Source organism: Camarhynchus parvulus, chromosome 10 (genome assembly GCF_901933205.1).
Source record: "Camarhynchus parvulus chromosome 10, STF_HiC, whole genome shotgun sequence".
NCBI lineage: Eukaryota > Metazoa > Chordata > Aves > Passeriformes > Thraupidae > Camarhynchus > Camarhynchus parvulus.
In genome coordinates, this window is record NC_044580.1 from 2,909,210 (window position 1) to 2,935,046 (window position 25,837).

The window sequence follows — 25,837 nt, forward strand, 5'->3', positions numbered from 1 at the left end:
GGCTGAAGCTTGGGGCCCTCTGCCTGCTCTGCTCCCACTGCCCACATGCCAAAGCACAGAGGGATCATCCCTGCCCTCCCTGTGCCTTACAGGGGATTGCTCCTTGTTCCCAGCGGAGCATCAGTGGCGTAAGAAAGGGACAATCTGCAGTGAGGCCTGTCCATCTCCTGGTCACCTTCATCTTCCTCAGCTGGAGTCCAACCCAAACCTCAGCTTGTGGGAGGGTCTGCAAGAGAGAACTCGCCCCTTCCCAGCTCCTCTGTGACCTGCTGAGGACAGGGAGGGAGGGACACCTGGCAGGGAGAGAGGGACACTTGTGGTGTGTGCTGGGCCACCCACGTCCCCAGCCCCAGGGTCACAGCTGGGGCAAAGCTGAGGCCAACCAGGGCTGCTCCACAAACACCAGCTCCGGGCCTGACCCCACGGCCCCTTCTGTGGCCCACATCAACCTCGGGTTTTTGTCTCAACAGGAAAACCTTTTTGGTGGCTTCTATGGCTGCTCATTCACGTGTTCCAGCTCAGGCACTCGCCCCGGCTGTGCGTTACCTCGTTGGATTAAATTTGCTCGTATCCTTTTTTTCCTGTGTATTAAAATATTCTATAAAATCAAGTGACCAAAAATCTATAGCTCTAAGAATACCTGGTTATCTTCTTTTTTTTTTTCCGTTGTTTTTCATGTGTTTTTTTTTTTTTCCTTTGTTTCTAAGCACAGTTAAACCTAAACAAAAGAAATGGAGGGGGAAAAAAAGAAAACAAAGCAGGAGTGGCGCAGAAGGGGAAGGAAAGGAAAAAATCGCTCGGTGAACTCATCAGGAACTGAAGGGCAGAGCTGGCACAGGCAGCTCCTGCAGGAGTCCTCACAAATTGGAGGGCAGTTTGGACCTGACGGGCTCCAGATCCCCCGTGAGCACTATGGACTCTTTGCGCCCGCCGGCGGCCAAGGCCAGCGGGTGTGGCAGAGAACCTGAGGACATCTGGCGTGGCAGCGTCACCCGCCCGGGGACCGAGCTGCAAGGCTTCCCCAGGAGTCCGCTCCCACCGCCGGGGAAAGGGGAGAAGCTGGAAACAGATTCTCTAGAGGAATGAGGAGAGCTGTGGCGGCCCAGCGTCTGAGCCAGCTCCTGGGGCAGAGAGGGCTGGGATGCCGAGATCAGCTTGATGTCCTGGTTGAGGCGCGGCGGCAGCGCCTGGGCCGGGGGGCTGGCGGGCTGCGGCAGCAGCAGGGAGCCGTGCGAGCCCGAGGGCCCCGCGGCGCCGCTCTGGAAAGTTCTGGTGGCCACCGGGCTCTGGCTGGGAGGACTAAGGCCAGAAGGGGTGTAACAGGGAGAGGCGATGCCGGGCTGCTGGAGCGGGGCCGCGGGGGCGAAGGGAGGCCGCTCCTGGTGGAGCTGGGCTATCGTTCCAGTCAGAGATCCTAAAGCACTTGGATGTGTTTGGCACAGCCCCGCGGACGGCCCGCCCGAGGCCTGCGCCAGCTGGCTTAGGCTGGAGGATGGAGAGTTGGAAGAAGGAGGGGCTTGGAAGTGGTTCAATCCCCCCAGGGTCCCACTGCCCGAGAGCTGCTGCTGCTGCTGCGACTGTCCCCCCTGCAGTGGTCTCGTGGTGGGCTGGAACTGGTTCAGGAGACTGGGGGGGGAGTTTGATGAGAGCTGGGTGAGCGATGTCGATGGGGAGCTCGCTGTGGCTTGCTGGAAGTGCCCAAATCCACTGCTGGACAGGGCTGGCTGCTGCTGCTGCTGCTGCTGCTGCTGCTGCTGCTGCTGCTGCTGCTGCCGCTGCTGCTGCTGCTGCGGGGGCTGAGCCGCGCCTAAGGGTGACCCAGAGGGTGCACTCTGGAACTGGCTCAGCCCCACCGAGGAGGCGCTGCTGAGCCCCGCCTGGCCGGAGCCCCCCGGAGGAGACCCCACCTGGAACTGGCCCAGGCCGGCGGCGGCCGAGAAGCCGGCGAGCTGCTGGATGTGGAAGGAGGAGGACGAGGGCGTCTCGGCGCCCGGCGTGTGCAGCTGCGAGGGCGTACTGGACGGGGAGCCCACGGCCGAGGGGCCGGCGGACGGGACGAGCGACTGGAACCTCTTCAGCTGCCTGGGGGTCTGGTTGGGCTGCTGGCCCAGCGAGCCCAGCACGGACACGGGCGGGCGGAAGATGGCCGTGGGCAGGCGCGGGTGGTGCGTCAGGGCGATGGCCACCGAGGTGGTGGCGGCGGCCGCCTGCAGCGGGGCCTGGATCAGCGGCGTCCAGATCACCGGCGTGGGCGTGGAGGCGGCGGCCGCGGCCGCCTGCACGTTGTGCGCGCAGTGAGCCATCTCCCGGTCGTGCTGCACGATCTGCTGGATGATCTCGTTCTCCTGGTAGTTGAACACCCCCGAGTTGAGGTCGTGCTGCACTTTGTGGAGCAGGATGGAGTTCTTCTTGCCTGTGGAGGAAGGGAGGAGAGAAAGGGTTGTGGTGGTGTTCACAGGGGTCCCAGGATGAGGGAAGAGACGAGGATCTGACTCCATGTTTCAAAAGGCTTGATTTATTGTTTTATGATATATATTATATTAAAGCTATCCTAAAAGAATAGAAGAAATACATATATAATATAAATTTCATCTATTCTTACATATTATATATTATATATTATATATTATATATTATATATTATATATTATATATTATATATTATAGATTATATATTATAGATTATATATTATATATTGTACATTGTATATGGTATATTATATTATATATTATAATAGAAGAAATATTATATTATATTATATTATATTATATTATATTATATTATATTATATTATATTATATTATTAGATATATTATATTAAAACTACACTAAAAGAATAGAAGAAAGGATTTCATCAGAAGGCTAGCAAGCAAGGAAAAAAAAAAGGAATGATAACAAAATCCTGTGACTGACCAGAGAGTCCGAGACAGCCAGACTGTGACTGGCCATTAATTAGAAACAACCACATGAGACCAATCAAAGATGCACCTGTTGCATTCCACAGCAGCAGATAATCATTGTTTACATTTTGTTCCTGAGGCCTCTCAGCTTCTCAGGAGGAAAAATCCTAAGGAAAGGATTTTTCATAAACCATGTCTGTGACAAAGGGTCACTGTGGGTGGCAGAGCACAGGTGGAGCTTCCTGCCCCACTTCCCTGCTATGCCTCCCCTTGGTGCCCTGCACAGCTCTGCCCCAGCACTGAGATGGCAAACACCACATCCCCTGCTCCTGTGGAACCCACAGGCTCAGGTCCCTCAGAGCTAGGAGCTGGAGCACAGAGCTGCATGTCCCAACACATGCTTAGGCAGTAACAGCACTGCTGGGAAGTGTGGCAGACTGGCAGCAAAAAGCTGATGGATTTGGAAGATTCCCATTTTGCACCTGAGCCTCCATTAGAAAAAGGGATTAAAACATCAAAAATATAAACCCAGTGAAATCTTCAGCCAGTCTCCTTCAGCTTCACCTTTTCCTCACTTGTCTCAGGTGCCTTGGTCCCTCTGGAGTCACATATAGGGGTTCACTTGAGAGGAGATTTCCCTGTGAGTCAGGACTTGATGGTCTTGGAGTCTTTTCCAACCTGAATGGTTCTGTGATTCTATTCATGAGCTGGAAAAGCTCAGCTGGGCCAGGTAGGACCCTCAAGCAGCTCCTGTGCCCTTGGAGCCCCAGCTTTAGGGAATGTTCCAGCTGCATTCCCAGCCTGCAGCCACAGTTTAACTCAGCTCTTTGCCCTTGCAATGGGCTGGAAAATGCCCTGGAATGATTTGTGCAGCCTGCGAGTGCAGCTGGCACTGAGGGATCACTCCTGGGCTGAGGGACAGAGCCAGCCAGGGCAGGGCCTGGCACCAGAGGGATTTCCTTTTGATCCTACCCAGCCAGCTCTCAGATCTTTATGATCTGAGGCACATCTAGATGACATCCAGATGGTTGTTTGGTTTTTCTACTGCATGATGTAGCTTTTAAGTGTGCAACAGATAAAAGAGTAAGAGTTTAAGGACATGCCTCTCACTCCAGCCAAATGGAAAATCAAACATCTGGCAGGAGAGAGCTGGAATGGCACTGAAGAGGGAAGGTGGCACCCTGGCCTCCTAAAGAGCCACTCTGCAACAGCAGAGTCTTGGATATAACTCGCTGAGCTCCAAATGCAGCACCAGAAAAAGGTGAAACAACTCCTGCACCAATAAAGAGGAAATTGTACAAGAGGAGGGAGATCCCAGTCACTCCCACCGTGATGCTGGGATGGTAAAATGTGTTTAGTTCTTGCTGCAAAGCATGGAGTGTACAGAAGCCATGAAAAACATCAGGGAGGAAGTACAGCACATTCAGAATGGAGGTGATTTCACAGCTGAGGAGGGAGCTCAGGGACAAAGGAAGCTGTTCCCAAACCTCCCCTCCCTTGCAGGAGGAACCAGCAGACCGGATTTGAGCCAAGCCCATAAAAAAGGAAAGAGCAATCTGTAATTGCGGATGCTGCCAGAACATGCTGAAGGTTTTCCCTTCCCTTTTTCACATCAAGCCTTTGTCACCCCACAGAGGACAGGGGGTGGCTCTGACAGCTCTGTGGGTAAAGCTGCAGTGGGCAGAGCTGCACTGAAATGCTGCCAGGGCTCTGATCCTGGATGTGCACCCAGGGCCTGGCTGCTGTGGGGAGTGGGATGGGATGATCAATGCTCTGCTGTTTTACCTACTGCCAATCACTCCCTGAAAAAAAAAAAAAAAAGCAGAAAAGCTTTTGTTTCTCACTCAGAGCAAGATCCTAGTCCAGGAAGGACGTGATCCTGAAGGCAAGCAGAGTTTGGAGCTGCTCAAGTCATTCCAGGGGCTGGAAGTGTATGTGTAGGGATTCTCTAATGGCTGGACTGGAACAGCCCTGGATACCCCAGAGAGACAGAGCTCAGTCCTTCCCACAGCCAGGCACAGCAGAGGCAGCACCAGGGCCACCTTTAAATGGGGTTTGCACAGGAGGTCACTGAACACACATGCACACAGAGTCATTCCCACCCAGATCTGCTAAAATCACAGCAAATGAGCTCCACAGAGCTGCTTAAACACACTCAGAGACACAGACTGTGTGTGGAGAGAGCAGAACCTGCCCGACTGCAGCTGCAGGTGAGGGAGGAGGTGGCCAGACTGCAGCACTCCAAAGTCACAGAGGCACTGGGACTGCAGTTTTGCAGTGCTGCCCTTCCCAGAGCTGAGGGGACAAATCCCAGCATGGGCCATGTGCAGCCCCTGCAGCACTGCAAGGTCAGACTGTGCCTGGGACACACGCTGAGCTCAAAGCAGCCGGGGACAAAGCTGCTGGCCTGAGATAAAACCAGCCTGAGGGGAAGGGCCAGAGCGGGGACACGAGGAACAGCTTCCCAAAGCTCCACAGCAGCCATGGCTCCGTGCTGGTGTCACCACACCTCCTCCCACTGTTCCAGTGCCCCTCCTCATCCCACTCCTCTCCCAGTGCCCCACTCCATCCCACTCTTCCAGTATCCTAACCCCATCCCACTCCTCTCCCAGTGCCCCACTCCATCCCACTCTTCCAGTATCCTAACCCCATCCCACTCCTCTCCCAGTGCCCCACTCCATCCCACTCTTCTCCCAGTGCCCTAACCCCATCCCACTCCTGTCCCAGCACCCTAACCCCATCCCACTCCTCTCCCAGCACCCTAACCCCATCCCACTCCTCTCCCAGCACCCTAACCCCATCCCACTCCTCTCCCAGTGCCCTAACCCCATCCCACTCCTCTCCCAGCACCCTAACCCCATCCCACTCCTGTCCCAGTGCCCTTCCTCATCCCAGCACCCTATCCCCATCCCACTCCTCTCCCAGCACCCTATCCCCATCCCACTCCTCTCCCAGCACCCTAACCCCATCCCACTCCTCTCCCAGCACCCTAACCCCATCCCACTCTCCCAGCACCCTATCCCCATTCCACTCCTCTCCCAGCACCCTATCCCCATCCCACTCCTGTCCCAGTGCCCTGGCTATGGCTCTGGGGCTGGTCCCAGAGCAAGGGTGTCCCTGAAGCCCTGCACTGTGGCTCCCCTCCCTCTCAGGCCATCCCAGCTGGCTGGAAAGCCCCACTGATTTCTGGCACCTGCAGTCAGGGTGAAGAGTGAAGGCAAGGACTGTGAACCTGGGCTGCTGAGGTGGGAGAAACTGCTCCAGGTAATGGGGACGTGAGATGGGATCCAGCTCTGAGGGTCTCCTGCTCAGTGCCCTAGAGGTCTGTGTTGGCATGGATTCATCACTAGGGAGAGAATGATGCTGTGCCTCCAACGTGCCCTTGTAGAACATTTCTGTGGGGGCATTTCTGTGAATCCCAGGGGAAACCACCCTGGATGTCTCCCAGCTGCACTCCAGGGGCTCCACAGCCCAGCTGAACACAGACCATGCTGATGCTTTCCAAACGTGCCTGGTATTTACTGGAAGTGGTTTGATCAAAGCTCCTTAGCTTGGTGTCAACTTGATGAAGTAATACCAGTAAAAACCTTGGAATGATTATTTCTGTTGGTTTTTAAACCAGAACACTCCATTTTCCCTTTGAAATCACATTACACTTCACTGTTTTCCCGAGCCCAGCTTGCCTCTATTAGCTGTTCCATTAGATCACATTTTTCTCTTCTGATTTGCCAAGAAAATATCAAATTTCTCCTCCAGAACACTGCAGAAGATTACTGAAAACGTTCTTCCAGCCATAGAAGGGGAGAGGGATTTTTCAAAACCATTTTTTAAAACTGTAACTGGTTGGCAAACTGAAAAATTAATTGACTTCCCCATCCTAATGAATTGCCTCATTTACACGGTGTTTCCACGTGCCAATATAAGCCCTGTGGGTTGCTTCTGGAGAAAATCCTGCTTGCCACCAGCCCCAGAGCAGAGTCCTGCTGGGACAAACATTCCTGAGGTCCTGCACGAGACAGAAACCAGCAGTGGGACAGAAAGGAGGAGCGGGACTGACTCTGCTTGGGCTGAGATTGGTGCTGACATTATTCCTCCTCAACAGCTCCAACCCCTTTTCCTGGCATGGGTTCCTTGTCCCTGGGCAGAAGGAGGGCGAGGGGGATGCAGCTGATGAGTTTGGCCCTGGGGACCCCCCTGAGGTGAGGTTCTGTCCCCAGCCCTGCTCAGTGACCCCAGGGAGTGACTCCTGTGCTCCTGCTCAGCCACGGGGAAGCTGCATCAGGAGAAGCCAAAGGGCTCCTGGTGCCCTGCAATCCAACCAGGGAGGCTGAGTTTGTCCTTCTGAGATGTTCATCCCACAAAAATCAAAGTGCTGGGCACAGTGAGGTGCTGAGATAAAAAAATGCACCCCAAATCACTGCTAAAGCTGCACAAAAACCCACTGAGACACCCCAGAGCAGAGGAAGCATCTGCAGCCACCCCAGCCCCAGCTCCAGCTCCCCTCTGGGCTCTGAGAACTCCCTATCTGCCTCACTGCAACAATGGGCTAAATATAAGGGGAAAAGGAAGATATTTAGAGCCTTGGAGATGTTCAGAGCAAAGCTCCTGGTGGTTTGAAGTGGAGGGGGGTATGTAAAATTATGGAAACGAAGCAAACAGATGTTGCTCCCCTAATTAAGAACTGCAAAGTCAGATTTTCCTCAACTGTAGATAGCACACAAAAGGACAGGGAGAAAGGCTCATGTGATTTCATAAAAGGAGCCAGCACTCAACAATAATTCTTCTATCAAACAATCAAAATTAGCTTTCTGCTGTTAAAATTCTGCCCAGACACAGGGGAAATTAGCTGTGACTTTCTGTTCCTTTCTCCTTTCAGTTCTCTCTGAGCCCACTGGCTGCACTTTAAGAATTCAGGTCATTAAATTGCTTTCTGAATTTGCATGTATTTGAAATAATCTCATTTTATTAGGCTGCCTTCTGCCCTGGCTTGCTGTCAGAGTGGCTGCTCCCACCACAGGGGCTTCTCTCAGGTCTTCACTGATTATTCCTGGCACCAAGGGCTGGCTTTGGAGCCTGGCTGCACATCCCAGCTCTGCCCTGGAGCTGGGCTTTCCTTGCCAGGGGTTCTCCTGAGCTGTGTCCTGCAGGAATTCAGCCCCAGAGGGGGTACCCAGCCCACTCTCAGGCCTGGGTTTGCCCTGCCCCAGGAGTTTCCTGCTTGGGAGGAGCTGCCCCAGCTCTGCTGTGGTTTCAGGGTCTGTGTGCACAGGGAAATGAGCTGGAACAGGGAACTCAAAATGATTCCTAACCCCCAGACTGTGGGTTCTTTGCCTGTTGGAAAGATGCAGGTGAAGCCCCACTGAGGTGCAGTCCCTCTGTGGGGAGGTTTCTGCTCAGAATTCAGGAGCCCTTGGGGGAGAGCTCAGCAAAGCCAGCTGGATCAGCTCTAAAGCATGCCCAGAACACTGCTCTGGAAACTGGGGTGACTTCCCTGTGAGCCTGGCTGTGTAAATCCATGGATTTACAGAGCTCTGACACCTGCCAGGGCAGCTCTCCCTGCATCCTGCCCTTCCCTTTCTCCCCTGGCTGGATCCTCTTCACTCTGGGGGTACCTTTGAAATGAACAATTGCCTCTCTTCCCTCCCTGTACAGTTCAGGCCTGCCTCTGATTGCTTCCCCTCTTCCATAAACTGAATTATCCCCCAAAACCATGGTGTCCCTGTGCACAGCCACACTGCTGCAGGTCCAGCACACCCTGAATGATGTCACCTGGTGAGTCTCAGCACAGCTACACTCCAGATAAATGAAGCTCTTCCCTCCCACTCTTCACACAGAGCTTGGCAGGATGAAATAAAAATGGAATGTCTGGAGCTGGGTAGGTTGTGACTGTCCATGGGGTGAGGAGCTGTGGCCTTGCCAAGGCTGGGACACCCTCAGGGCTCTCACTCATCACTGCAGAGTGAAACCAAGAGGTGGCTTCTTGAGTGGCACCAGTGCCAAGGTGCCTGCACACCCTCCCCAGAGCCCTGCTGGTGGTGACAGCTGGGACAGGCCAGGCTCTGGGACACTCTGGACATGCTGGCACTGTCAGCTGCTGCTCTCAAGTGTGGGCTGGCTGCAGACAGCTCCTGGAGTGCCTTCAAGGCAGAGAGAGGCCCCCAGGAGCAGAGGTGTCACTGTGAGCAGCTCCTGCTTCATGTGATTCAAAAGAGGGCTGAAAATTATTTATAAAGGTGCTGGAATGGTAAAATGTTCCCTGAGCAGGTGTTTTATCTCGATGCAGACAGCAAAGAGCTTTGTGGGCAGCAAAGAGCAAGGTCAAGGTCAGGGATGGGGCTCCTGAGATGGAGCAGGGTGCTCAGGACTTGTCCTGGGGTGTTGGGGCTGTGCTTTCCCCTGAGTCACAGGAGAATGGCACTTCACATTCAGGTGAGCAGGGCTGCCAGGTGCCCTTCACTGAGCTGAAGTGATTTACATTCCCCCATGGCTGGTGAGTTACTGACCCCTCTCCTCGGGCTAAACACAAAGCACTCCCAGGCTGGGCCTTGGCTTCCAAAGGAAAGGAAGTTCAGATGTTCAGTTCCTGCTGAAGTCCAAGCTCCCACCTGTGCTAGGGAGCATTTCCAGGTGTGATTCACCTGAGCCACCTCAGGGGAGACAAAGCACACTCTGAGTGCCTTTTCCTCTGTGCTGGGCACACCCAGATCCCCACTGGGGTGTGAAGGGAGACACAGAAATGCACAAGTGGCACCTGAACTTTGTTTGCTCGTGGACAGTTACATTTGTGGTTATTCAGCTGATGGGAGAGGACACCACACAGGAGCAGCTCTCAGGACTTGGATAAGAATCCCCACCTGTGCCAAGGGCTGGGCATTTGAAAGGAAGCTTTGTGCCAAAGCACACACCCTCTACCACTGGGCCACAGGCACTTCTCTCCTTGCACCACTGGGTCCAGAGCAGAACTGAGAACCACAGCCTCAAATCAGAGCAGTTTGTGTATCTCCAGCTGCATTTATCTGCTGATGGCCAGATCATCCTGCTCCTCTCACCCATGGGGGTTACTCACCTGCCCATTGAACAAACCTGGGACTGTATTTGGTTAAAGTGAAAGCTGGTGTTGAGCTGGAGTTATCTGCATTCTGTTGGAATCCAAAATGCAGAAAACTCTCAGAACTTTGAGCCTGTAAGCCAAAGCTTAGAATTAAACACATAATTTGACCTGAGACTTTGGGAAAGCCTTCCAAACTTAGGTGATAGAAGTGAGAATGTGGATTTATAGTTTAGAGCAGAGACATGTTAAGCTAGGTGAAGTTTAGAGTTTTAGAGTACAGTGCTGTAGGTTTGTGTGTCTCATAACATGATTGGCTAAGAAAGCTCACACTGTAGCATGAGTCCATGAGATGAAATATTTAAGGATTGAGTAAAAAACATAAATATCCTTGTTGGCAGTGTTTTATTGGTTAATAAATCCTTAAAAGGTTTGAAACTAGAGGCCTTGTGACCTTCTGAGCCATGCAGTGAAGATGTGAGCCAAACTCACCCTTTCTGCCTATGTAGATGATAAGAAAAACAAATCACATCATCTAAAGCAACTCAGAGGTCCTGTCTCTAACTCATGCAAAATTCCTTCACAAATCCTCACAAGTGCCAAAGGGAGCAGCCCCAAAACATCCCAGCTGCCCCTTTATGAGCATCCCTGTCCCTGCAGAAGGGATGAGGAGCTGAGGCTGGCAGCAAAGGCAGCACAAGGACAAGCAGGGAATGTGAGGCAGAGCTTGGCACTGCTCCCAGCTGCTCTCCCTGGCTCACCTGGCCCAGGCCAGCCCTGCCTGGGGGCAGCACAGCCCAGGGGATTAGTCAGGACCAGACAAGCAGGGCTGCAAACCCAACAGCATCTCAGCTGCACCACTGTGGTCACGAGCTGGCAGGCCAAGAGTTTGGTAACAGCTATTTTTGTGGTTTGTTTAGAGATAAAGCTCTTAACATTTCTACCACTGTAGTATGTTGTTGACACTCTCATACTGCAATAATATAATAAATTATATTTAGAGGCTGGAATTATGTTGTCTTAGCTTTTCTTTGGTTTTTTGGCATCTGCAATGCCTGAAGGAAACTCAAGGCATCTTTAATCCTGACTTCACTGGGATCCTTGTATCAAAACAAACACAAGTGGCATTCAAAGTACGTGCATTTCAAACCATGTGGCAAAAACTTCCCGGGGAAAATGAAAACAAGAACTTCCTCTGGCTCCCAGGAGGCTTTCAGCTCTCCCCAGTGCCCTTGCAGTGGGTGGGAGGCATTTCTGGTGTACCACAGCACATGGAGCAGTGGCAGAGCACGGTCCCTGCTATTTCCCTGGGTTTGACAGCATTCACCACCCCTGCTGGGCTTCCTCTCAATGAGCATTTAAGTGGTGGTGTTTTACAAGTGCAAATACTTGTGGAAATCTCATTTTAAGCTTCAGTGGTCACTGAAAGCCAGTTTCAAAGGCAGGCAGGAACAGAAGGGTGTGATTTACGTAATGGGGCACGGCAAACTGGGGCACTTCACCAACACTGCCAGGCAGAGAATTACTCACTGCAGAGAGCACAGCATCCCTGCAACCACAGACGCTGCACACAGCCTTACAGCCTGGCAGGAACAGGGGCACACAGCCTGCCCAGGAACAAGGAAGAGGGGCTGATTTCATCAGGGAGAAAATGATCTTTAATCAGTGATCAGTGATTTCTGATTTCAGACCAATTTTTTTCTGATTTCTGGCTTTCAGACCAATTACTTTGAGTGTCCAACTTCCAACCCTGAGCATCTGGAGTGTCTCACGTGTGACATTCTGCACGTAGAGGAGCTCTCAGAGCCTGAAGTTTCTCAGACTTAAGCAGAGCCATAAATCTCTGTAGCCTCCCAGCCTCTGTCAAGTCACGGAGATGAATCCCTTCCTGCCCAATCCAGGCAGGACACCAGGATCAGTTCCCAGCAGGAGCAGAGGTTCAAGGCCACACCTCAGCTCTTTGCCCAGGGCTCTGTGTGCCTGCCAGCTCCATGCACAGCCCATGTTCCTGCAGGAAGCCATGGCAGCACGGGCTGGGGGGCTCTGGCCCCTCTCCTCTGCCCACGCACTGCTTCCAAACTGCTCAGCACTGCTGTGGGACTACCTCATCCCTCCTCAATCAACCAATCCTGCTCCTGTTGCTGCCTGGGCTGAGCCCTGCCTGCTCCTTCTGCTACCCACAAAGCTGAGACCATGTCCCAGCAAATGTCACAGCTGAGATGGCCACAATACACAGAGTATCCCCATACAATTCCAGAAAGCTTCAACCCATACAGAGTAACACCAAACCACTTCAGAAGGCTTCAGGCATCTGCCCACATAGAATAACATCAGATCACTTCAGAAAGCTGCAAACATCTGCACTTCTTATTCTTTAGGCCAACCTTTTATACCCCTTGTATTTATGCACTGCACCTGCGTGCCCTCTGCTCCCTTTGGTGGTTGCTCAGGGCCCCTGGGCACTCCATGGCTCATTGCTGTCAGTGCTGCTCACCTGCTTCTCACAGCTGTACCCACTGGGGATGAGCTCCAGCCCCACTCCCAATCACCACAAACTCTGTGCCTACCAGACCACCCTTTCCAAACCCCCCAGTGGCCAGAAATCCCATAAACATCACCGAGTGGGACTAGATGGGCTGGGATTTTCCTCCCTGCTCCCTTGATGCATAGGGGGAATATTGGATGGATCTTATCCTGATACCAGAACAGAGACAGGGCCCTCTGAATCACGTCCTGTACTCACTGTGGCCTGGGCTTCCCAAGGACATTGTCACCCTGGGCAGAAGGGAGCCAGGGAATGCATCACTGACTTGGAAAGAGGCTTCCATTTGCTTCCTCCTTGTGCACAGATCCTGAACTGGATGGGCCAGGACCAAAACTGGCCCTGCTTTTGTTCATCCCAGCTTTTCAGGAACTGCCGTTCCTCAACTTCACTCCTCCAGAATGATTCCTGCACCTCCAGAGAGCCTCAGCAGAATGCAGTAACCTTGAATTCTCTCCAAAGTCACAGGCTGGTACAGAACTACTGCACTGCTCCTTCTGGATGGTGCACGTTCCAGAGGAAGGGAAGAAATGCCTTATTTACAGAGTCAGGGAATTCCTTGGCATCTGCCAGCTCCAGTAGGGTGCCCAGAGCTCCCTGGGGCTTTTTGGGGCAGCTAGAGCTGAGCAGAGCTGGGCACCACCAAGGGCTATGCAGGAGCCATTTCACAACAGCTCAGATGCAGAGTCAAGGGAGCAGACAGCTCTCGAGGGTGAGTGCCAGGGAAACCAGGGCACAGCAGGACTTTCAGTGGCACAGGGACCAGCAGGAGGAAGGGGAGGCAGTGGCAGAGCCCTGCAGCAAAGGGCCTGTTGTTCCACTTGCTCTGTGTCACCTTCTGACCTTACGCTGACATTTGCAGCTGTCTGTGCAAGGGGAGCTCTCTCAGGGGAAGAAGCACGTGAGGTTCTTTGTGCTGGGTCAGAATTTTCCATGGATTTCAGTTACATGTGCAGGAGCACAGAGCACAGGACAGGAAGCACAGGATGTTCTGCCCACCTGATCTCACAGTCCCAGAGAGCACTAGGCTGGAAAGCTCAGCAGCACTGAGCACCCAGACCTGCAGAACTTGAGATAAAGCCAAGCTGGCCCATCCCTGCATTGATTTTACATTTTCTCTGCCATTTGTACAGCCTCACTGAAATAACCCAAGTGTTGGGCCTACTGTCACTTCCACCAGGGCCTCATTAGCCTGGGCTTTGCCAAAGCTGGTCTTCAGCTCAGAGCCTTTTCCTCAAGGGTCCCACTCTGTGGTTTGCAGCAGGTAATGAGATGCAGAGAATCCACTGTCCCTGGCAGGAGAAGGACCAGAGGCACTGCACCCCTTGCTGGGATGCCAGCTTAGCCCCTATCCCCCTCCCCTCACCACCCTCCTGGCCCTCTGCACTGAGCCCAGAGCTCCACAGAGCTTTCCATGAGGAAAGCACTGGGAATGCAGGCACTGTGAGGGGATGGATAAGGAGCTGCAGGAGTTAGACTGGGACTCCAAAATGCTCCTCAGCTCTGCAGCCTTCCTGCATGACCTTGCATGAGTCACTTCTCTGTTAAACACCTCTGGCTGTGACCAAGGAATGTTGTCCTGGTCTTTAGCTGGGGAAGAGACACCTGGATAAGGCTGTTTGCAGCACAAGTTGTGTCTCCCACAGGACAGGGAGCATCCTGGGATGGGTCACTGTGAGCTGTGACCATCACAGAATCCCAGAATAGTTTGGGTTGGACTGGACCTTAAAGGTGATCTGGTGCAGGCCCCCTGCCATGGGCAGGGACACCTTCCACTATCCCAGGCTGCTCCAAGCTTTAGTGTCCAATCTGGCCTTGGACACTTCAGGGATCCTGTGCCAGGGCCTCACCACCCTCCCAGGGAAGGATTTCTCCCTAAAATCCAACCTAAACTTGCCCCCAGTAGGTTTAGATTGGAGTCCTTGAGGGAGCTGAAGCTGGACAAGGAGAGCCAGGCTGGGATCTCCATCACTTCCCAACTGCAGCACAGCAAGCCTGGAGAAGGGCTGCCAAGGCAGCAGGTGAGGAAGGAGACTCTCCCCAATGTACTCACCAATCCTGTCCAGCCTGTCCAGAGCCACGGTCTCGAAGGCTCTCCTCATCATGGGGTACTCCTCCAGAACCTCGTTGAAGTTGTCCACGGACAGCGAGTACAGGCGGCAGTAGGTGTCGGCGCGCACGCTGGCCGTGCGCCGGCCACGCGTCAGCAGGCAGATCTCTGCAGGCAGAGAGAGGCTCAGACGGGGCATGGGCACCACCACAGCACCCCAGCCTCCCTCCCTGCAGTGCCCTCCCAGCCTCCCCTCCCACAGAAAACCCAGCCACAGTTCACATTCTGTGCGCACACCGACGTTGCTCGCTTGAGGCAGCTGCCACACACAGCTGCTCTCAGGGGTTCTGCTGGTCCAGTCAGGCACACAAGGTTTGTTCTGGGGGATTATCAAAGGCAGCATTGTGTGTTCATGCTGGAGGAGTTGTGTTTCTCCAGCTCCTTGTGGGCACTGGGAGCAGAAGGTCAAGCCGTGCTCTCATTGAAGCCAATTGTCTCTAGATTTGTCGAGAGGCTCTGTGCTGATCTGTGCCTCTGGTGCCTGGCTGTAATTTTGATCTCTGTACCTGGAACATTTGTCTTTCCAGAGTTTTCAAAGATTTTCATGTCTATTCCACGAGCACTGCCAGGGAAAGCCACATGAGTGGCACCTCCCAGCTCGGGCTGTATTTACACTGCTGTCACACACTCCTCACTGCTCGCCTGGTAACTGAACACAAAGCCCTGCATTCAACCACAGCTCCTTGAACACCCAACAGACAGCTCCCAAATCCCGCTTCCCCACTGCTTGCACAGAGCCTGGGCAGCAGAGACAGGCACTTCAGGACAGATGGTGTGGGCTGCAGTGACAGCACTGTGCTCCCTGTGGGTGTTGGGTGCCAATCCTCCTGCACCTTTCCTTGGATTCATGCTGAGCCTCCCCAAAGCCCTGCTCCAGCAGGGTTCTGAGTGTGCTCCCAGGCTGCTTTCCCAAGGAAATGATGCTTAGGAGACAGTGCCACGTGTGTGAGGAGTTGTGATGGAATGTCACAGGCGAGTTCAATCCCATCTGGCAGTCAGGGGACCCTGACTCCAACCCTCCAGCTCCAAATGTCAGGCTGCAAAACCCTTGTACCCAAGGGAGATGCAGACAGGTTGTTCCACATGAACCAGGAGAGTGGGAAATGCATAATAGGGATTTTTTAGAGGAAAGGCCTGGCAGGTTTTGCTCTGTCTCCCCTCAGTAGATCATCAGAGGTGGTGCACTCAGAGCTTGTCCTGCAACCTGCCTGTCTGCTGCCTGGGATGTGAGCTGCTGGCATCTTCCCATTGTCACAACCATGTAATGAGAGTGATGCTGGAAAATAAAACAGCTCAAGGCACGTTCCCAGCAGTCCCATCCTGTCTGTGATTTGTACAGAGACCCTGGCCAGTGATACCCAACATCAACAGGGTAAAGGCAGGTTCTAGAGAAGAACCCAATCTCCATGATTACGGAGAACTGACAGGCCAAAAACATTCCTGGGATGTGAGCTGATGGCACCTTCCCATTGTCATAATCATGTAATGAGAGTGATGCTGGAAAATAAAACAGCTCAAGGCAGTTCCTAGCAGTCCTTTCCCATTTGTGATTTGTACATAACCCCCAGCTAGTGACACATCCCCTGTCTGGGAAGCTGCCCAGAGATGGAGAAGGAGGTGCTGGGGTCAGTCCCTCATGGATCCAGGAATGGCTGAGCACAGCAGCCCTGTGCCTGTGGGGGCTCAGTGAGCAGCACACACCTCCAAAGTAGGAGCCATCAGCCAGCTTGGTCTCCTTGTTGCCCTTGGTGAGGACGCTGACCACGCCGTGCTGGATGAAGTACATCTTCTTGCCGATGGTGCCCTCCCGGATGATGTAGTCCCCGGGCTGGAACACCTCGAACTTCAGCTTGGTCAGCATGGACGTCACAAAGTTGGGGTCTGCGTTGGCAAACAGGGGCATGGAGGCCACCAGCTTGCGGCAGTTGAAGTTGATGATTTCCTGAGCAGGTGGGGTGTGAAGGAGAGAGAGAGGAAGAGGAGAGGATGCACATGTTAGTCAACACCTAATGACCTGTGAAGATCCCCACCTGACCTGTGCATTTAAAGTGGGATAAAGTGGCTGTGCCTTGGTCTGGCTGGATGGGCTCTGGATGCTCAGAGCAGTGCTGGAGCCAGCACCACATTCACCTCTGCCTCCCCCGAGCAGGGACAACACTCAAACCTCCCAAACACACACACAGCATTCCTGTTTCTGTAGGAAACCTTGGGCTGGGAGGGAGCACAGCAGCAGTGAAATGCTGCCTGACAAAGCCCAGGGCTCCTCTCTGGGCAGGTGTCATAACTCACCTTGGCAGCCCCTGGTTCTCTGCTGCCCTTGCTTGTCAATGAGCTGTGAAACAGCACAAATGTGCCCAGGAGGAGAATGATCCCGGGCAGATGGGGACAGTGTCAGGAGAGGTGCTCCCCAGGCACTGGGCAGAGGCTGGATCACCATCCCTGGCTGCAGAAAGCCCAGCTCAGCTCTCAGCTGTCACCACAGCCAGGCTGGGCCTCCCCTGGGGCTCTGTGTCACTCGCAGGGGGGACAGCTCAGGAGCTGCTCTGTGCCTTGGCAGCTCCCACTCAGGATGTGGTGCTGAGCCCATCACCCAGCACAGCACTCCATGGGAACAGGGATAACTGGAGCAGGAACACAGAGAGATGGGGAAGCATCTGTGTCCCCCCATGGGGGTTTTCAGAGGAATGCCCTTTGAGACTTCAGCAAAACTAGTTCTAAATCCTGGCTGGCACTTGCTCAGCTCTTCTCTCTCCCATGGAGGAATATTGCTGGGGGACAAAGACAGAAGGCAGGCCCCTTCTGGAGCTGGTGAGTGACACATTGGTGACATCCCAGGGACAACCTGCATTGCCAGGCTTCAGCTGGGAAGGAAAGGGGGCTTCTCTGAAGGCTCCTTCTTTCTGTGACCTCCCGGTGGGTGGGGCATGGATGAGGCCAGCACTCCATGCCAAGTTTTAACCAAACACAAGAGGTGGGAGCTTCCTGAGCCCCTGACCCTGGAGCTCCAGAGCTCCCAGAGGTGCTGGGAACATGCCCTGCCCATGGTTGCCCTCTTACCTCCCGCAGGGGCTCGCTCAGCTCCCCCAGGATGCTCTCCTCATCGAACATCTTGCCCTGGTAGCGGTGCTCGTAGTAGTCGTGGATGCGCTGCCGCATGTCGGCAGGCAGCTTGTGGAAGGACATGTACTGCTCCACCTGTTTGTACTGAGCAGGGACACACAAGGGGCACTGGTTACCAGGACATGTCACAAACCCATGGGCAGCCTGGGCTGGCCCTGCTCCCTGCCCCTGCAGCAGTGGAAGGACAAATACTGCTCCTCCTGTTTGTATTGAGCAGGGACACACAAAGCCACCATTTACCAGGACATGTCACCAACTCATGGGCAGCCCATGCTCGCTTCCCCTGCAGCAGAGGAAGGACATGTACTGCTCCTCCTGTTTGTACTGAGCAGGGACACACAAGGATCACCAGGACATGTCACAAACTCATGGGCAACCTGTGCTGGCCCTGCGCCCTGCCCCTGCAGCAGCAGGGAGGGCCTGTGCCATCCATGGGGAGCTTGCAGACTGCCCTGCTGTGCCCCCCAAATGGCCGCCCCGTGGTTTAACCTTTAAACTCATCCTCAGCTGGGTGCCCTGTGCTCACTGCCTGGGTGCTGAGCTGCCTGTGCTCCCCTCCACACGCAGCTCCCTGGCCACAGAGACAAACACAACTTCCCCAGGCACCACCGTGTGAAAGGCTGGGAGAAGATTAGAGAAAAAAATGAGAAACAATTCTTATCTTCTCTTGCTGCAGCTGTTGTTGTGAACATGTGGAATGTGTTATGGAGATCTGTTTATCAAAGGGTGGTTTCTTAATTAGCCAATGGTGATGGTGTTTGGACTAGAGGACCAATTAGGTCAACTTGTATCTGTCTATAAAAGAGCAAGGAGTCTCTTAATAAAGATTATTATTAATCAGCCTTCTGTAACACACGAAGTCAATGGTAATTATTACCTGGCTGGGGGCTAATTACTACAACACAGCCCCAGCTGGGAGCAGGGCTGAGGAAGGAGTGCCTGGCTGGGAGTGAGCTCCCAGCAAACAGGACTGTGCAGGGTGGGAGCAGGAGTCCAAGAGCCCCCAGGTGTTGGAATGCAAGCCCCTTAGGGCACAGGCCCAGGGATTGAACTGAAACCCCAGAGAAACTGAGATAGATGAAGCCACAAAGTGGAATAGAAATATAGATTTTAGCTTTTACTAAAAGCTAAAATTGCCTTGAGCGTCTAAAAAGCTGCAGCAGAGAGGAGAGGCCTTCTTGTCCTTAGGCACAATTCTACCATTGTAGTGGTATTTCCATAAAGTTACCCTTCCCCAGACCCAATGTAAACTTGACCTGTTGTTCCCATTTTTTAGAGATAGTGTTCCCCTAAACAACAAAAACTGACCGAAATACACACATAGTGCTGAGTAATACTCCAGTAATGTTGTGTAAAATCTTAGGGCCAACTAGAATTAAGGCATGATTAGATAAAAAAGAAAAACAAAAACCTTGTATTAAACTCATTAGTTTATAATCATACTTAACCTATACTGTATATGCTGGAGACCCTTCCTGCTCACTCACTACCTCCTTGCCTACTCAAGATCCCACTCAGCAGTTGTTTCACTATTGCTACCACACCAGAGCCAACACTGTATCCCTTTGGAACTCTCCCCTTCAGAAGATCTTAGAAGAATACAGAATAGAAACTTGAGTGTGGCACAGCAGCAGCCTGTTCCTTTTACTCTCACCTAGTGTGAATCACAAACCCACACCCCAGGAAGGTTTTTCCATGGCACATGGCAGGACAGGGGCCAGCTGGGCTCCAGAGCTGTCACAGCCCCAGGGGCTGCAGCAGGGCGAGCACAGGACCTGCCCTGGCTGTGGGCTCACAGCAGAGGGGCACACCTGGATCAACACCCCGGTTTTTGGGCTGGACCTGCAGTCCCCAGCCTGCTGCTTCTCCCCTCTGTGCCTTTCCTTTCCCATCCTTTCTTCCCCTTTTCTTCGCTCCTGTGCCCCAAGGAGTCACCCTTATCCCTCCACATTTTCACCTGCTGGTTCACCTTTCCATGGTGTCAGTTCCAGTGGAATGCAGGGCACACAGAGCAGCCTTGGGGATGGATGGTGCTTCCTGTGAGTAAAGGACACCTCCCCAAGGGCCAGGGCTGTACCAGGGTCCTGCTGCCCTGCAGGTGCTGCAGGACAAGGTGTGTGCAGGGGATGGTCACACTCCTCTCAGCACAGGACACAGTCCTCAGTGTGCACTGCACTAACTGCTGTGCTGCTCCTTTGCCAGCCCTATTTCCCTTCTTCTCCCTCATAAATGTGTCCCTGAATGTCCCTTTAGTGCAGGAGAGCCTGATCAGTGAAGTTGTGCTCGTTAGAGCCCTGGGTCCTGCTCCAGGGACAGCCTGTGCTGGCACTGCCACCATGCATGAGAGGACATCACTCCAGGAGCCAAGGTGGCAGAGGGGACACTCGGGGCTTCCTGGCATTCCCAAAGCACAGCAACTGCCTGGAGATACTCCTGATCCCTCCAGCCTGGCCAAAGGCAAGGGAGTCCCCACCTCCCACTGGCCCTTTGTCACCTTTGGCTCAGGCTCTGCAGGGATGGCTGTGGCAGGACAGGATGTGCCCCAAGGAAATGAGGCAGGAAAGGAAGGGGAAAGCAGCAGCAGAGTGGAGGACAGCAGCTCCCTTGTGGGCAACTCACCCAAAGAGAGTTTTGGAGGTTATGCTGCTCCAAGCAGAAGGTTTCAGGGTTTTTGATGTCTCCTGCCACTGGACAGGCACTGCAGCCTGAGACAGCCATGGGACCTGGCAAACCAGGCACAGAATGTGTGGGACTCTCACCAGGGAGAGGGAAATCACGAGGCACGAGCTTCTGCTGACTCAGGTTTATTAAATTCATCTAAAATCCACCAAGAGCTCTGCTTGCTTTAATGCTGCATTTTTGTTGAAATAAACGATTTGCCAAAAATATCCCCTTGGGCTCTGAGCTTTAGTGCAGTGATTGAGCTGGAGCAGTGACCAGTGTCACCAGGAGCCTCTCTTCACCTGCTGCAGCCACCTGCCCCTGTCCCTGTCCTCTGCTGCACTGTCACCTGCTGTCCATCTTAACTGCCCTTTGCTCCTTGGGAAAAACATCCCCACGCTCCAAAAATGCACCAGCATGGGCTGGATGGGGTGACTGGGACTCTGCTTATTCACCACTGAACATGGATTTATGGCTTTGCAACAAAGAGCAATAAATTACTGCTCTGCAGTGTCCCCAGGGCTTGTCAGAGTCCCCTGTCGCCGCTGTCCCCAGATAAGGCTCCCAGGGAAAACAGGACAAATTTACTCCCCCACAAATAAAGGTGCTGCTTCCCATTGCAAATGGAAATCAGGGTTATAAAAGCAAGCTGTGAAATAAGGAACCATCATTCTCTGTCCTGCTAAAGGAGAGGGAGATCTTGTCTCTCCTGCCTCTGCTGGTGCTCCCTCCCCTCAGCCACGAGGGTCTGGGGGCCCTCAGCTCTCCCTTGAGCAGAGATGGGGTCAGAATTGAAAGCACCAACCCCTTCTTTCCATGGCTGAGAAACTGAGGATTCACTGGGGTTTTTCCCCTTCCCTTGGAGCTGCTGAAGGCCCCACTCTTGTGGGGTCAGGCAGATGATGCCACGCTCAGCTGGCCCTCTCTGAAGCCACTTGGTGTCCCCTTGCTGCCTTCCAGCCCCTTCCCCTCCTCTCTCCTCCTCCTCCTCTCTGCTCAGCCTCCCGCTTGTCTCCCTGTCCCCAGCCTGACCTGTGCTCAGAGCTTAGTGGCCCCTCTGAGTTCAACTAAAAACACTCATTTAGGAATTATTTCAATCTCTCTGAAGACAATCGAGCCCATTTAAATCCCAGCTCATTTTCTTAAGTCTGTTTTTCCTCAAATAGCCCTTGAAGGAGGTATTAATATATCAAAAGGAAACCATTCAGCTGAGGATTTTTGCTCCTCTAGCTGGCCACTTTCCCTCCTCTCTCACCACTTCCCTCCCCTTCTAGCAAAGCTCTGACACTCACAGCCCAAAGAGAACTGAGTATTTTTAACTCCTTCCATGCCCTCAGTATCCATCAGGGATAAATCACTGAACAGGCTCAACCCTGCCCCAGTTCTGAAGGTGAAAACCACCAAGCACAGGGGGGATTATTGGGGTGTCCTGTGCAGGGCTCCACGATCCCTGAGGGTCCCTCCCAACCCTGCCCATTCCATGATTCTGGCACTGCTTGGATCTTTCCAGGATTTAGCCTGAGATCACTGTGGCACCGGGTTTAATCACACGCACAAATATCTCCACATCTGGAGCCCACAGAAGCCACCAGAGATGCACCTGTGGGAGGAGCAGGAGGCTCCAGAGGAGCATTTCAGCTCGGGGAAGGATGGTGGTGCCCTGCCAGGGCTGGGGCAGGAGCCACCCTGAGCAGTGCTGGGCTCTCCAAGGGGATCAGTGCTCCACAGGGGGAAGATCAGCCCATGGGATCCACCACGTGGAGCCTGCTGACAGGACACAGTGCAATCTTTGGTTTGTTTTCCCTGGCCTCTGATTAGGAGTCCAAGAGTGCAGCTCCCCAGCATTCAGGAATCATCAAACCCAAGGAAATGCTGACTTCTGGGGTTTTTTTTCTCTCTTAAGCCATTCATATTCCTACCCTCAGGATCTGTTCTATCCTACAGCTTACTCATGGTCATTCTCATGGAGTCACAGGAGGGGTTTAGGGGAACAGCAGAAGTTCTGTGACAAAAAGCTGGCAGCTACCTCCATTCTGCAAGAGCTTTGTGTGATGTCCAGGTTGTGAGCCTTTCCAAAGGCTGGACTCATTGATTCCTGTACCATGGCCCTGGCTCATTGTGCTCATTTTGTCAGATTTCCACCAGAAAATGACTTTTAAGTGTCACCTCCTGGGAAACCTGCAACACTTTCCCTTACTGCACAGTTCCTTGGGGAATTACCTCACCCAGGGTCAGGCTCCTGATCCCTTGCTGTGGTACAGACAATTCCTGGAGCTTTTCTCCCACTTCCCGTCCACATTCCTTGCACTGGGGATGGCTGTGAGTTGCCTCCCCTCACTCCCATCAGCTCCTGTTCAAGCAGGGATTTTGGACAGTCCCATTCAGGCAGGGATTTTGGGCAATCCCATTCCTGTTCAAGCATGGATTTTGGAGAATCCCATTTCTGTTCAGGCACGGATTTTGGGCAATCCCATTCCTGTTCAAGCAGGGATTTTGGACAGTCCTATTCCTGTTCAGGCAGGAATTTTGGAGAATCCCATTCCTGTTCAAGCAGGGATTTTGGGCAATCCCATTCCTGTTCAAGCACGGATTTTGGACAGTCCCATTCCTGTTCAAGCACGGATTTTGGACAGTCCCATTCCTGTTCAGGCAGGAATTTTGGAGAATCCCATTCCTGTTCAAGCAGGGATTTTGGGCAATCCCATTCCTGTTCAAGCACGGATTTTGGACAGTCCCATTCCTGTTCAGGCAGGAATTTTGGAGAATCCCATTCCTGTTCAGGCAGAGATTTTGGACAGTCCCATTCCTGTTCAAGCACGGATTTTGGGCAATCCCATTCCTGTTCAAGCAGGGATTTTGGGCAATCCCATTCCTGTTCAAGCAGGGATTTTGGACAATCCCATTCCTGTTCAAGCAGGGATTTTGGGCAATCCCATTCCTGTTCAAGCAGGGATTTTGGACAATCCCATTCCTGTTCAAGCAGGGATTTTGGACAGTCCCATTCCTGTTCAGGCACGGATTTTGGGCAATCCCATTCCTGTTCAGGCAGGGATTTTGGACAATCCCATTCCTGTTCAGGCACGGATTTTGGGCAATCCCATTCCTGGACTGGGAGGTGGCCCTGGGCTGAGCAGGATCAATAATAAACCTGATGAACCCCCTGTTTGCCTCTGACCATCTCTGCTGCTCAGGGCTGTGAGGAAGGCAAATGCAGGAGCTGGGGGACAAATCCCTCTGCATGAAATGCTGTGGTCTGAGGTCTAATCCTGTGCATGCCCAGGGAATGCAATATGGACAAAGCTGCACATGAGGGCCATGGAACAGCCTGGTTTCCCTGGGAATGGCCCTGAAGGGAGTGCCTGGCTGGGCTGGAGAGGCCACATCCTGCCAGAAGGCACCAGGCCAGCACAGGGCACTTCTGGCCACGGTCAATCCATCTTTAGGAGTATCCCAGGACATTGTGGAGATGTCAGGCCACTGGAGCCACACATCCAGAATGGGACAGGGCAAAGGGACCAGCAGTACTCTCTGCAGAAGAGCAGAAGTGGGGGAATGAGGTGAGATGTGCCCCCAAAGGCTGGAGATGGGGACAGGGGAGCAGGGGCTGTGTGTGCTGCAGCATCAGCCCTTCAGCCATTTATTTACTTCTTTATTTATTTATCTATTTATTTATGTGCAGCTCGAGTGCCAACATGAATTCCCAGACTGATACTGAAGTCTGAAACCCCTCCCTGAGGTGGAAGAGCTGCCAAGGCAGGCAGGTTCCCTTGCCATGACAACACAGGCAGGTGCCACATGGTGGTCACAGGGCAGAAGGAGCTGTCTGCCTTCCAGGCCCAGGGTGGAGATGTCACAATCTGAGCTGTTTCTGCCATGTTTTACAGCCTCAGAATGAGCCTGCTCTCAGGAATGGGTAAACCATTAAACCAAGTTGAAGTCCACCAATGACATATTCTCCTGCAAGAGCAGGAACTGCTCAGCCCTGCTCTGGTTAAGGCAGTTTGCACCTCAAGGCTTTCTGAAAAGAAGCCATGAGGTTTTCATGAAACAAACATTTCTGTTTTCTAACCAACCCAGGATTCTTTCAGGGAAAGGATTAAACAAACCTGAACCAACTGACACAACTTCTGAGTTTCTGGCTGACATGAACACCCCATTACCTGTTTCTTGCATTCTTTTGGCTCTGCAAAGCAGCCAGAACCCCCTGACTGCAGAAAAGCAAAGCTGCCCTGGGCAGTGCTGGGACCCCAGGCCTGGGGCACAGCAGGGGCCCTGACACAATCACTGGAGCCATCATTTATCAGCCTTGTTATCAGCCCAGGCTGCTTTGATTGACAGCAGTGTGGGACACAGCAGTGCTCAGGCCATCTCTGCACAGAGGGAACAAAACCCCAGTGCTGGCATGACAGGACAAAGCCAGGCTCTCCAAACTTTTTCCAATTAGGAAATGTGATTACATTTTGCATTTGATTAAGTGCTGCAAACACCTTTAATTTCTGGGGTGCTGCACTCCCTGCCCTCTCCTTCACACACGTTACCCAAGGAGCGAGTGAGCTCTGCAGCTCCCCTGACCTCCACCATGGGTGCTGGCTCAGGAGGAGACTCCTCCAGAAGCCTCTGAGCTCAGGGAACGTGGGGACAATCCCTGAGAACTTCCTGGCGACCAATCCTCTCAGGAATGTCACTTCCAACCCTGCCCGGAGCGGTAGAGCACGTGCAGTTCCCCCTGGCAGCTCAGTGGCAGGGAGCAGCGGCAGTGTGTGCCCACTGCAGGCTCCCAGAGCCACCACAGCGTGTCTGTGCTCCTGGCTGAGCCAGCCCTGAGCCCCAGCAACCACCACAGCTCCAGCAAAGGGTTAATCAGCTCCCAGGCTGGTGGGATTATCCAGGAAGGATCTGTGGCCCCAGTTCCCTGCACAGGCTCATGGGGAGCAGGAGAGGAGCTCCAGCTCCTGCCCACTGACAAAGCAGATCTGGGATTCCCATGCCAGGGGCTGCATCTGCACCTGGGCACTCAGCAACACCTGAAAGGTTTTCCTCAAGTCAATTTGTCTAAATATTCTGAGGTTAATGAGACTCTGGAACTCTGCAGCACCCTGGAGCTGCGAGTTCCACTGCGTCCTCATGGACCATAAAAAAGCCCAAATCACTCTTTAAACTTGTTGCTAATAAAACAATTATTTTACTATTATTTTACTATTATTATACTGGTGTCCAAGCAGGAGCAAGACCTGCCTGAGCCCCAGGACAGGTCCCCAGCTCTCAGAGCAGTGGGCAGGCCAAGGGCACTGTCTGGATTTTCCCCCAACAAATCCTGGTCCAGCATCCCCAACAGGGATAGAACATTCCAGTTGTTTTATTTCAGCCTTTCCCATGCCTAAACCTTCCCCAGTTTCTCTCTGCTGAGTTCAGGGTGCTGGCAGAAGGGCTGAGATGTTCCAGCTGCCCAAGGAAG

The 25,837-nt window shown here is 53.1% G+C and overlaps 1 protein-coding gene across 1 annotated transcript in view; it reads right to left on the minus strand.

Annotated features, from left to right (window-relative positions):
* Positions 1 to 225: 225 nt before the first annotated feature.
* Positions 226 to 25,837, minus strand: part of HCN4 (hyperpolarization activated cyclic nucleotide gated potassium channel 4) — a 105,964-nt gene continuing 80,352 nt past the window's right edge. The window contains exons 5-8 of the mRNA XM_030955113.1: positions 17,659 to 17,805; positions 16,303 to 16,543; positions 14,545 to 14,709; positions 226 to 2,413 (exon numbers count right to left, since the gene is read on the minus strand). Of these exons, the coding sequence (XP_030810973.1) occupies positions 858 to 2,413; positions 14,545 to 14,709; positions 16,303 to 16,543; positions 17,659 to 17,805 (2,109 nt within the window). The 3' untranslated portion in view covers positions 226 to 857. The remainder of the gene's footprint in view (positions 2,414 to 14,544; positions 14,710 to 16,302; positions 16,544 to 17,658; positions 17,806 to 25,837) is intronic.